The following is a 13,770-nucleotide window of genomic DNA, read 5'->3' as shown; positions in this document are numbered from 1 at the left end:
TTCGAAGAAGCTGGGCTTCATAAATAGAGCACGACATTACTTCAAGCCGGTCCACATTCTAGCACTCTACAAAGCGCAGTTCCGGCCACGTATGGAGTATAGGTGTAATCTCTGGCGTGGCGCACCCCAGTATCAGCTCGATCCATTTGACCCCGTGCAACGCAGAGCAGCTCGAATTGTCGGAGGCCCAGTGTTCTGTGAACGGCTGGATCACTTGGCGTTGCGTAGAGCTGTCGCTTCATTGTGCGTCTCCTACCGCGGGGAGGGCTCCGAAGAGCTGTTTCACCTGATTGCTGCTGCCAAATTCCACCTTCGCACGACACGCCATAAATTAGGATATAATCCCCACCATCCGGAAGTGTGGTGGTCCTCTACTGTGCGCTTTTCAAGCTTTCTTCCACTTACTACAAAGCTGTGGAATGAGCTTCCTTGTTCTGTGTTTCCGGGACGATACGACATGGGTACCTTCAAAAAAAGCGCCTACACCTTCCTTAAAGGCCGGCAACGCTCCTGTGATTCCTCTTGTGTTGCAAAAGAATGTGGGCGGCGGTGATCACTGAACACCAGGTGACCCGTACGCTCGTTTGCCCTCCTTTTTCATAAAAACCTAGGAGCCGATATCCACCACCAGATATTGCGTCAAAATGCTAAATACCATCCGAATCACGCTGACGTAGGCATTCTACAACCGCACGTTTTGCAAGAAATTTCTTACCTCGCACAGCCATTTTGTAGAATCAATAACCGGCTACTGTTTTGCCAAACCGATACACCTTAAAAGCCGGCAACGTATCTCTTGACACATGTTGCGGATGTCATGGGCGGTTGCCTTCTCACGTGAGCCTCTTGGCCGTTTTCAATTTCATTTTTATAAACTATTGACTTTAAATATTCTTGTTTTACAACGTGTTCGGTTTACAAGTAGGCTTTGAACTGATGGCTTCTTTTTAAAAAATATAAAAATGTGGGTTCAGGCGACACCTTTACACATATTCATTCACAATTCACACCCTGACTGCAACTATGTTGGTTTCAGTGATTTATAGTGATACCCTATGGACAGAGACATCATTTGTCATTTCGTAATTTACAAAAACATTTCAACTAAATCAATAAAACAACATAAAATTCTACAATTTTATTTCATATTAAACTTTGATACTTATAGGATTCATAATACAGACTAAAGTACCTTAACTTACCACCAAATTTATACATAAACAATTACAAATATAATAGCTAATTAGACATGCTTGTGATACCAAATATACACACAACCCAAACAGAAAGAAAAAAAAATACATTTTGTAACTGACGCCGAGCCTAAAGAATATCGGTCATTGAACTCATTTCCTATTACAGTGTGTAGGTACTTATAATAATAAATGTCTCTGGGTGACTAAAATGGAATGGTAATAGTTCGCGAACGAAAATTTAACAAAATACAAACAATTTTATGTTCTCTAAGATTAAAAAACTTTTTCACTGTAAAAAATAGTGACAAACAAAATTATAGATTTATTTTGTTTAACTTTACATAATACTTTACGAACATACTCGAAGATTCAAATTCATTTAATTCATATTGGATTCTTAACTATATTTATATTTTCAGATTAACATAACAATAAAAGTCTTTGACGTAAAATTAGAGACAAAAAAATATAATCTATCTTTTAAAATGATATCGATACTAAAAAATATAATTAAATTATAAAAAATGCTAAAAAATATTTTGTGATGTTAAAGCACCGAAAAAGCACTGGAAGATATATTCCTCACGTAAATAACCGGATTAACGGATTGGTTTTTGTAGTTTTGTACTTTTAACATTAATAGTACCTGCTAGTCTAAGATCCCACTGCTCGACTCTGTAGCTATCTGTTTTTTATTTGATAAAACTAATTTTATATTAATGTTGAGAGAGTATGTCCTTAATGTATTAGCGATGGGTTGCCTTTAAAATAGTTATAAATATTTATAATATAACTTAATTAAAAAATATATATAAATTCTTTGTTTTTTAATAAAGTTTACCTCATTTTATTATGTAAAGAATTGAAAAAAATTGCCTCTGCTGGCGGCCTTTTATTATTGACAACTATGGATTATCGTAAATATCAAAAATAAAACTTTAATTTTGTATTAAAGTTTGTAACAGTCCCTCCATCTTTTCTCTTGCGTTGACATATACCATAGATAATCGTAGCAGTACTCCAATTTCGTATTATTTTTTATCCCATCGTTAACATATTATAGCATTGATCTGAAATTAGTTGTATCAAAAAAACAGAGCAATAGAATTGAGCAGTAGAATCTTGTACTATACCTAGTCTGTAGCGCACATAAACATATTCAATCCGTTAAAAGTGACATTAAATTGCCATTTAATTAAACTTACCTACATGAATTTTATTTAAAGATTTATATCAATAATTAGTACAATTTAAACTTACTACGTGATGTTCTGCGATCATTAATGTTTACACAATCCTACTAAAACCTACAATATAATTTACTAAAAACTACCATTGGACAAATTTCCTACATGGCAAGACATAAGTTCTAGTGTATATGGCTAAATTTCAGTTAAGATTTTCTCTGAAACAATAAATTTATACATTCAAAAGTAAATAATTAAATATTTGAATTGTTTTAGTTTAGACGAAATGCAAAATAACATAACCTCCTATAGTAACATCTTTTTAAAGTATAAAATTATAAACAGTATGTCTTTACTAGCTATATATATACCATTTGGAATAATTGATAAGAAAAAAACATCCGCTACTTACTAATAATTAAGTACTGAAATGGAATGTATACCAAGTTAAAATTATAGTTTAAATGATACTCGTTTCAAATTAAATTAACTACATTCAATATCATATACATCATAAATCATAGGCGAAGATAATTATAAAATAAAATTGTTAGCACTTGAAAGATGTTAATGATAAATAACAACAGATAGAAAACTAGTGGGCCAAACTATTTAAAAAATTTATGGGACCAAATGGCATCTATTCCGCATCGAATTACGTAAATCAGATCAAATAGCTCAGCGTGATCGATGTACATACATAAAAAAAAACCGAAGTCGGTTAAAAAGGAGATTATTAGCGAGCACGTTGCATGACTCAAAAGCGTACTAATTGGGACGCTTTTTGACAACAAGTAATGTTTCATTACACTCACCAATAAAACATAATTGAAAATAAGCTGTTTTTTTTACTTACATTAATTACGCCATTAATCATTTGGAAGTCGTGTCTTTGTATGTATATAATATCAAATCAACAGATTTTTGTTTCAATTGGAAGAGCGCCCGCACGGAACGCGAGAGGTCGTGGGTTCGAGTCCCATATCGTTCATAAATTCTGTTTTCAAATTTTATTTGAGTAATAATCCCAGAAGTGAGGGTATTGTTTACACATATTGATTTATATATGTTTCTTTTCACTTTGGTCAATGTTTATTTCGGTAGTAAATTGAAAATCAGCACGTTAATACTACAATATAATGAACGGTCATCATAACCCGATAATTCCTAAATGTATAGTGACGCGGAGCGTAGAACGGGAGATTACTCCGATCTCAAGTCAACTTTGACGTATTATCAGTTTCTGGGAGCCAGGTTTTTTTTAATGAATATAAAGGACGAGACGAGCAGGACGTTCAGCTGATGGTAATTGATACGCCTTGCCCATTACAATGCAGTGCCGCTCAGGATTCTTGAAACACCCAAAAATTATGAGCGGCACTACAATTGCGCTCGTCACCTTGAGACGTAAGATATTAAGTCGTTAAATAGGCCCCGTTGTGGTAACCATAATCTAGCCGGCATCCTGTGCAAAGGAGCCTCCCAATCCCAACAGCCTAGACCATCAACTACTGCAGGACGTACTGACGTGCCGTGATACTGTAGCTTAGAGCATCCGCAGCTGTTTAAAAACAGTCCCTCCTTAAGAGCATTGCGCAAGAATTTCTTCAGATATTTTAAGGATAACGACCGTAGTGCGACGTGTGATGCAGAAGATGTCCTAAATTTTCTACTGTGAGACTAGATATTAGAAGAGTATAAAAATCTTCCTAATATTGATAAAATTCTAAAATGTAATTCTAGAATACTTGCATTGTTAAACGAGATAAAAATACTGAGTATTCTTAACGATCGAAGAGTTTACGACATTTAAATTTAGAGCGTGTGTATGTCGAACGTTTAACTATGCGCATATAAGATTCTAAGTAAGATATCATCAAAACTCGAGGCAAAAACAGTTATTTTATGAATTATTAGCGATTAAAGCTCGTAAGAGAATCTCTAGCTTTGGCGATAATTTTAAATTAGCGATAACGTATGATTTTCAACATAAATGATAATATGTAATAATTAATTCAACTATTATATTAAGTCATACAATAGGTAATCATGAGAGTGACCCTCTCGTTCCAGAGTTTGGCGAGTCAACATCTCCTGAGGATGCCTCATGCAGAGGCGAAACCACTGTCAAATTAGTTGAAGCAGAGTTATAAGTTGCCGAGTTCAGCCAGAATCAATTCTTCGCTCGAGGACACGTACATAACCCCTAACTGGGTTTAAGGTGCATTTTGCATGTAGATTAAAAAATCTTAGAGGAATTAATACTTCAGATGACTTATAATATTTAGATAATCTATCGAGGCTGCTGTTGTAACGTAAAATATTACTTAGAATAAAATTAATAATAGTTCAAAGTTATACAGTAGTTAAAGTGGTTGAGCATTTTTAATTTTCTAATGCAGGCGATTAATAAAAGCATTTTCTATCACCCCTAAGCAGATTTAAACAAAAACCTTTATTTATAGCATATCCGTACGAATGCTGCAAGTCATCGCGATATTTTTTATAAACACAGAAATAAAACAGTCTGAAACATTCAATACTGATAGATATTGACAATTTCATCATCAATACTGAGAAAAATACTGTGTGATGTAAGGGGAACCTGAGAAGCACTGGATCGAAGAGTTTACAACGATATATTATAGAGCGTGCGAGCTTATCGAGGATAAAAGTAGAACATAAATGAATAAAATTTGAATTAAGAATAAAGAAACAAAAGATGAAGTAGAAGGATATTTTGAATATAAAATACTAATATCTATTATTTGTATTTTATATTAGAATAGTATGCATGCACCTATGCACCTGAGTGTCATAGTGTGAGCGACACACAATATGTCAAGAAAGTAGCAATCTGAACTTTAAGATTATATCTAGCGGTCCGGGAGAGATATTAGATAATAATAATATAAAAAATGAGATACATTATGTAAAATTAAACTATTTCTTCAAATACAAATCCGCGTCGATTTCATCTAAACCAAGCGCTCTAGAGTTTACAACATAAACTCTTTACAAAAAATACTTAAATATTTACAATACAAAAATAAAAACAAAGAGTAACCTAGGTGTTTATTAATAATGTAAATAAAATCTTATACAGGTACAAAAAAAAAAATCATATTTTTACCCCAAATTTTCTAGAGGAGTAGGATTCATTACGCTTGAAACAAGCTGTATAGATAATAAATACACACATAAACAAAAATGTCAACAAGCTTTTACTGCGTAACACTGATGGTTGAAAACAAGTATAAAATACAATAATTATATAAATATAAATCAAAATATTAATGAAAAGGAAGTATATTACTTACTTCTTATTTCAATATTAAATCTTCACCATTAGGTACTAAGTAAATATTCGATGAATAAGGACGGATACAATACTAATTGCACTTGGAATGAATAAATATTTTAAAATAACTCCTACCGTACGATATAAATACACTTATATCATCTCCTACCACATGATATAATATAAATCCTACCGTCATATATAATAAATAAAGAATACATTGCTCCTAGACTTGATAAAATGATATGTTTAGTTATGGCAATCTCTGTAGATGTGAATGTTGAACTCAATAAACTGATTTTTACTGTCCACGTTCAGGTAACACAGCTCCTGAAAATTAAAAAAAAAAGTATTTATTACATCTAGTTGATCGTACTTTATTTATCCGTCCATCTTTATGGTTAGTAATAAGTTAAAATATTTTACAAAATATTAATTTTTATACCAGTGGGAGGTTTCTTAGCACAGGATGAGTACGAGGAATTTTCCAAACGTGAAGAATGTCACACACAGTCAATCATTATTGTGTTTTACAGCTTTAGCTCTAGTGACCATACTAGGCTAATTAGTCACTTGTAGTGAACAAGGTGTACCACTAATTGCTCATCTCATCAATTATTCTCATAAAGAACATTCTATACTTAAAAATGTATACCAATATTGTTTGACTTTTGTATTTTCATAAGGCTTTAGTTGTAAATTATAGAATGCATTGAGAATAAAACTATTTTCTGAATCTTAATTCAGGAGCAGAAGTAACTCAGCAGAAACAGCTCGAAGGATCAATTCTGTGTCTAAAGAGGATCAAGCCAGACAGTATTTCTATCGTCTCTGATCTGGCGCCAACCCAGTATCAGCTCCAACCATTTGACATTTGTCAAATGGTTGGAGACACTTTTGCTCTGAGAACGATTAGATCATTGTTACGCAGAGAAGTTGCTTCTGGATATCATCCCCACCATCTGGATGTGTGGTTCCTCCACAGTGTGGTTTTGGAGGTTGGTCAAGGAAACTTTCTTCCCCGTACAACCAAGCAGTGGGACATACTTCCTTGTACGGTCTTTCCAGGTCGATATGACATGGATACCTTCAAAAAAAAATTAGCATATACCTATCTAAAAGGCCGGCAACGCAGGAGCGTTAATTCCTATAGCCTTGTAATAGAATATGCAAGGCGGTGAACACATAACATCAGGTGACCCGTGCGCTCGTATGTGCTTCTCTTTTCTTCCCTTCACATGTCCAAGAGAAGTAGAATCAGATTGGTACTTTTACCAATCTGATCCAACTTCGCTACTGCCCTCGTGGCCTATTTGTAGTGTACGAGTGGAATATCGGCAACCATAACACCGTACATCGTGGTCCTTCGAGCCGGATCTACTTAGTGCTGGGAGCGGCAGCCGCTGCAGACACGTGGTAGGGCTGGCGGCAGTGGCGCACGGTACTCACTAGCGAGGCGGTCCATTATAGTGTTAGTGCAAAAGCAGAATGTAGTGATAAGAAACCACTGCATAGTGTTAACAAATCTACATCTCCTATTGTGTTTAGGTATAGTTTTAGTGATGAGAATAGTGAAATAAAATAGGGACTGTACGTTAGATTAAGATTGTTTGTTGATCACCATGTACTATTTTCAATATTCATGACCATTTCACCTTCTCTAGGAGGAGCATGTACGAGTGGAACATCACGTTGCGCCCTGTCAGCGGTTGCGCTGGCACGTGCCGTATTTCCACATTTTCCCCCAGTTCACGTTCGAGCATCAATCGGTTCGCGTGTGCTCCATAACCATTTACCATTTCAACCATTTAGACTTAGTTCAATAAACCAATTGTACTTAAGTCTCGTTTAATTTATAACTAAACATAAATTAATCTGTAAGCAACCAAAATGCAGCACCGTACATGCAGAATAAAGTTTTCCAGTAACGAAAGTTTCAACGGCGAAGAATACGACTAATAACTGTGTAGAGATAACAAGATTCATATGTACCTGCATTTTACTATAACATTAATTTCTAAATGGAGGCCCCAAGCATTTTAATGAATCAATTTCGTTTTAGAGATCGTCCACTTGGAGATTTAAAAATAATATTTGAATAAAAAGATTGAACTTGTATTGAATTTACACGCGAAAGCACTGGGTATATGATATATCTGAGTCATCCAGCTCACCTTAGTGGTCTCATAGTGGGCACGCAGCCTCAAGCGCCGGTCCAGGTTACACTCCAGACTGATCCGGGAGTTCCAGCCTCCGTCTCCAGGCACGGGTCGCGCGATATCGCGGTTCAACTGGCAGTTCTTTGCCGTGTCGTACTTGCACTGCAGGTCACACAGACGAAACTCGCGGAGTTTTGATGATCTGGCGCAACACACAATAAATACTTAATATGTATGCAGAAGGAGTTGATAATTTAAACACAGTTAAAATTGAAATATCTGTATTATACAGTTTCGACTAATAATTATTCCGCGTGGTGCCAATAAGACATCTAATGTCTGCTTGGCACACAACGGTAGCAGATATTTTTTCGTTAAATATACCTACACAGAGTAAGACAAGCTACACGATATACCACAAGAAAATTAATTTAACAGACTATAAAAGAAAGAATATTTAATTTTAAAACTTTATCTGTGTAAAATACGACAAGCCGTCAAAATGCGGTCAGCCGTAAAAATTATCTGTAGCAGTCGATTTAAAAATTCTTTTTTGTATTATCTATGATTTTTTAATAACTATTCTATGACTAATTAGTAACTTTGAAGTATGTTTTAGTTATAAAAAATTACTACATTCATTAGTAATAATCGAAATGTAATCTGTAGGTAAATCTAAAAAAATCATAAAAACTGCATGACAGCCCTACTTTAAACGAAATTTGTTTAAATTACGCAGTATCTATTGTTTATGTAATCTAACAAAGCGCTAGCTTGTTTAATAACAAAAGTATTGAGGTTCCTTTTTACAAACAAGCCGAAACACTTCAAAAGCAATAAATTTTATTGTAACACGAGCTCGTTGAATTTGGCGTCGGTAACGCGCGGCGGCTTAAGACGGGCATGTGCGCCACGCGCTTTGTGGCAGCTTAGCCACTGACAATACAATTTGTTCAGCGTTACCCTTTAGAATTCATAATAAGTAATGTTCACTCGAACTGAGCGCTCTGGTTTGTCACTATGATGATGCTATCAACTGTTAGTTGGCACTACTGTAATGCTAACTTACTCACACGAATCAAGTTAACCAAAGATCTAAATATAATATGCTATTACAGTTATTTCTAATTATTGTTATCTATACTTATAATAAATCTGTAGAGATCAAATTTCTGTACAAAGAAAAAAAATGGTGAAAACCGAGCCAGGGGGATGTAACAAGAGAATAAATATTGGCATATTGATACCTTATATTTCTAGTCAGCATCTTAGAAACTTTTCATCCCGGAAAATTAAATCAAGACTGGGGTACCCACCGGAAGGTCAGGTCGACGTGTTTGTGCTGCAAGCAGTGCGAGAGCGGGACGGAGTAGGAGAAGTTGTGCGTCCCGCTCGCACACACCGCCTCCGAGAACAGCGTCACGTTCGACGCAGACTTACTGGACACGCCCACTGATATTACGTCACACTCTGAAATATAATATTATGTTAAGCTATGTAATAATTCATAGTTTTAATATTATTAAGGATTTCTTCGGGTAGATTCGGCTCGAGTCCATTAACGCAGCGAGATTAGTCCGAAATAAATTTACCAGACTAATTTATACTCAATAATAATTATATATTTTTTTACAATATTTGTTCTTCGAAAAATCGCATATACCATTTTTTTTTACAGCCAAATTACTTTTAAAGCTGGAGAATGTATGAGAATTTATTATACGAAAAGCAATTATTTTCTGTTGCACGATAACAAAGGAATAAGTTTTACGATATATATATATAATAATTGGATATTCTACACAAATCAGAATATTGATTTTTTTAACAAAAGTTTTTAAGAACGCGATGTACAGTTATTCCAAATTAAAAAATTTTAGCTTTATCATAATTTTAACTCTATAGAATAACATGACATGGAGAATTAATTTTAAACTAGGAGTAACTTTACAATGTGTTTAATAAGACAGCACAGTGCAGAAGTGAGGGCACTTCTGGGATTAATTACACAAATAAAATTTTATGAACGATGCGGGACTCGAACCTGCTACCTCTCGCATTCCGTGCGAGCGCACTCCCATCCGAGCCAACCGTTCGACTGACATATCGTTGATAAAATATTGTATGCTTCGTTCAATTCTCGGGTTGTGGCTTCATCTACAGGATCCACTTTACAGATGATAACCTGCTCAACCCCAATATTTGCATATTAGGATATTGACTTGAGATCTCGCTATTGCAAATCTACACAAATTGTTATGTTTTAAAAGTGATAACCCTCACTTCTGGGATTAATACACAAATAAACTTTGAAAACAAACTTTTATCAACGAATTGTTCATTTAAATTTGTATTCAAATTTTATCGTATCACTAGCTGACCCAGCAAACGTTGTATTGCCGATATTAAAATCGCGATACAAAAGTAACTGTTGATCGTAGATTGGTGAAAATTTGAAGTTGTATGTATTTTTTAACGCTGACTCATAATCAAACAAAATTAAAAAAAATGTCAAAAAAATTAAAAAAAAAAATCGTGTGGACCACCCCTAACATTTAGGGGGATGACAAATATATGTTGTCCAATTCTCAGACCTACACAATATGCACTCAAAATTTCATGAGAATCGGTCATGCCGTTTCGGAGGAGTTCGGTCCCGCACACCGTGACACGAGAATTTTATATATGTATTAGACAGTGTATAACGTTCCTCATCACTCATCAGTCATACTACCTACATGTGATTATAGATACTACCAGTAGACATGTAATTTAAATGACAAATGCATATTTTAGGAATATTATATTCATATCAAAGCTGTTTATATTTATTTTTTGCGTTCATCCTAATTATCATTTCAAATATTGATACGTAAAAGTTTTTTTAGTTCATTCAAAAAATAACCTATAGGCCTGAGGCATTCATTTTGGAATGGGCGGTAGTTTTTTGACTTTCAATAAGTGATGTCACATCCTATTTTGAATAAAAATATTTGAATTTTAATTTGAGTAAAGTTTGCGTCTAGTCTGTTGAAATGATAAGTTCTATGAGTTTTTATTTTATAGCAATTTAAACAGTTAATATTTACGAATATAAAAAACAAACAATCATTCGTGCACAATAAATTTTAAAGCTATGGCTAGGCTGTTCGCGCTCCCCTAGGCGACTTGTTACATATTCGAGCGTGACAGCTCAGTTTCAGTCATTACCTACAAAACAAAGAGCCCAACGCGCATAAAAAAGTTTTATGTATAAGCTATGATATCATACCTGGAGCATTCTCCTCCGATCTCTCAAGAGTCATCTCTTCAGAACTTGTCTTCATCAGGGGATTATCTTCCCCCACCTCCCTCCTCAAACGAACTTCGCTCACATTCTTGTTCTCCAAGAAGTTCGACTCCGCGATGATCTCTTCTTTCATCTCCTTTTTGAAGTCTTTGTCTTTGCTCTCTGAATGGTTCCGTTCGATGGGGATCTGGATTTTATCTCTGACAGCCGGTTCCAGGGGTCTGACGAAGGTCTCATTCAGTTCTTTCTCCGGCTTTGTACGCTCAAGGGGTTCCTGGTTCTCGTAAGTCTGAGGCGAATCCAAGCCACAGGATGACTGGGAAATAATAACATTTTTTACAATTTTATTATTTATACTAGCTGGACCCAGCAAACGTTGTATTGCCGATATTAAAATCGCGATACAAAACTGTTGATCGTAGATGGGTGAAAATTTGAAGTTGTATGTATTTTTTAATGCTGACTCATTATCGTACAAATTAAAAAAAAAGTCAGAAAAATTAAAAAAAAAATATTTCGTGTGGTCAGCTTAACATTTAGGGGGATGAAAAATAGATGTTGTCCGATTCTCAGACCTACCAAATATGCACTCAAATTTTCATGAGAATCGGTCAAGCCGTTTCGGAGGAGTTCAATGTTTAACACCATGACACGAGAATTTTATATATTAGATGACTGACTTCAATAATTTACAATTCTCGAATAGAATTCTCTATTCTCTACAGCAATAAGTTGTAATTGCGCAAAATGTAGATAGCAGCCTTCACGTGTATAAAGGCCTAACTTCTTTTTGATAGAAGCAGAGTGGCTTAAATATTTTAATTTATTATACATATTCTTAGATTAAGGATTGGTGTCCGCTGCGCTCCAACTAGATGCCGCACTACCTGAGAACAATAGCCTTTTTATTACGGCAACTATTAGATGCTTGTGTGCATGGCATGGCATTCAGCACTCAATGGCATCTTTCAAACTATGTAACATACGGTTCGTGTTATTTTACATTGAAATTAATAAAATAGAAAATATTTACTGATGATTTGTGATCCCAGTGTCTTTCTTATTTCTTGTATTACTTTTACAAAGCTTTACTGTGCAACCCGACATTTTAGTTTCAATTATTAGCAAAGTTTAACAGAACATGTCAACGGCACACATTGTTCGAGACTAGCTCGAGTACGCCCAAGTGACTACGCCGACTGCGGAATCTAATTCGGAGCGCTGCGTAGACCAATCCTTAATCTAAGTTCATATTATTATATTTTATTAAATCACTGTCGACTTTCTAAGTATAAGAAGAGCTGGCGGGTAATTTCTTATTCGAATTTTCGCCTTGGACTAGTAATAATTATTATTATTAGTATTAACACATTAGTATCCACATCAGCTGAGGGACACTTTTTCGCACGTTGGAATAAACTCGGAAACACCATGTCATATTTCCCTATGCGTGACGTCACCGTGACGTTATTAAAATGGCACTCTGTCCCGATCTCAACGCGCGGAAATCTTAACATTAATTATTTTCAAATATAATTGGTGGTTGAATATAATTTGGGAATGAAATCTTACCAATACGTTAATTATCCAGTTCTGTATGCGGAGATAGTCCTTTATGTAAGCGTGAAAATAATATAATAATATTATTCCTTTTAAAGCTGTCAGATGAGTGAAATACTGACCTAAAATTAGTGGATACTTTTTTGCCACCTATTTGTAAATTGATAATTAAAATTCTCTAAGTTTTTTCTTCATTTAAGTAGTGAATGATGTTACATATAGGTGTGTAGTTACCTGACACTCGGCGTCGAGTTCGTTGTCAGTGTTGATAGTGAAGGTGCAACCAGACCCGATGACGTCAGCAACCCGGCTCACAAACATCGGACCTTGCCAGCGCGGGGCGGCGGTACTTTGCTCCATGTCTGCAATCAAACAAGAAAACATTGTATAACATTTATGTACCAAACAAATTTTAAAAGCAGTAAACATTGATAACTTTGAAATTATGTACATATATTTCGTTGAAGTTCACATAAAACATAATCTAATTTAAAATAGAGAAACTTTCGCCGTCGAATAAATCAAACTGCTGATTATCCCGGACCAGATGAGGAATGGCCCAAGTATAGATCCCTGGGGTGTACCATTTCAAAAACGAATACCAGAAATTATTTCCCACTTATGATGATTACTCTTCGTGCTGACAGTCAAATAAACAGGAAGAAAGCGCAAAGAGATGTTACTGACCCGATTGTGATGCAATATCATGATCAATGTATCGTGGTGTACACAATCAAATGCCTGAGGCAGATCGCAAGAAAATGGTTTGTGCATTATGTGACTTTGTATCGAGTAACTATAAAATAATAGGCAACAGTTGGTGACCTGGCACACATTGTATAATGTATTACTACTGTTATCAATTTGAAAGTACTGGTCTTTTACTAGATTTAAAGCATGACCCTATTCGCTCCGCACTTGCATCTGAGATGACTCCGGTAAGAATACTTACATAATTTCATTGCTTGTACAGTTCAAAACATTTATTAAAAATTGATAAACAAGTCCATGTACCATTTTTTTCGGTGGTAATGATAACGAATGTATTTGATGAAGCATATTTGTTGAATACCAGGTT

At 35.0% G+C, this 13,770-nt stretch overlaps 1 protein-coding gene across 1 annotated transcript in view; it reads right to left on the bottom strand.

Moving 5' to 3' along the window:
• Positions 1-1,123: 1,123 nt before the first annotated feature.
• LOC126964467 (uncharacterized) overlaps positions 1,124-13,770 on the bottom strand; it is a 103,556-nt gene continuing 90,909 nt past the window's right edge. The window contains exons 17-21 of the mRNA XM_050807589.1: positions 12,927-13,054; positions 11,115-11,448; positions 9,160-9,313; positions 7,859-8,045; positions 1,124-6,014 (exon numbers count right to left, since the gene is read on the bottom strand). Of these exons, the coding sequence (XP_050663546.1) occupies positions 5,934-6,014; positions 7,859-8,045; positions 9,160-9,313; positions 11,115-11,448; positions 12,927-13,054 (884 nt within the window). The 3' untranslated portion in view covers positions 1,124-5,933. The remainder of the gene's footprint in view (positions 6,015-7,858; positions 8,046-9,159; positions 9,314-11,114; positions 11,449-12,926; positions 13,055-13,770) is intronic.

This window comes from Leptidea sinapis, chromosome 5 (genome assembly GCF_905404315.1).
Source record: "Leptidea sinapis chromosome 5, ilLepSina1.1, whole genome shotgun sequence".
Lineage (NCBI taxonomy): Eukaryota > Metazoa > Arthropoda > Insecta > Lepidoptera > Pieridae > Leptidea > Leptidea sinapis.
Note: the sequence above shows the minus strand (reverse complement) of the source record. Positions and strands in the feature narration are given on the sequence as shown.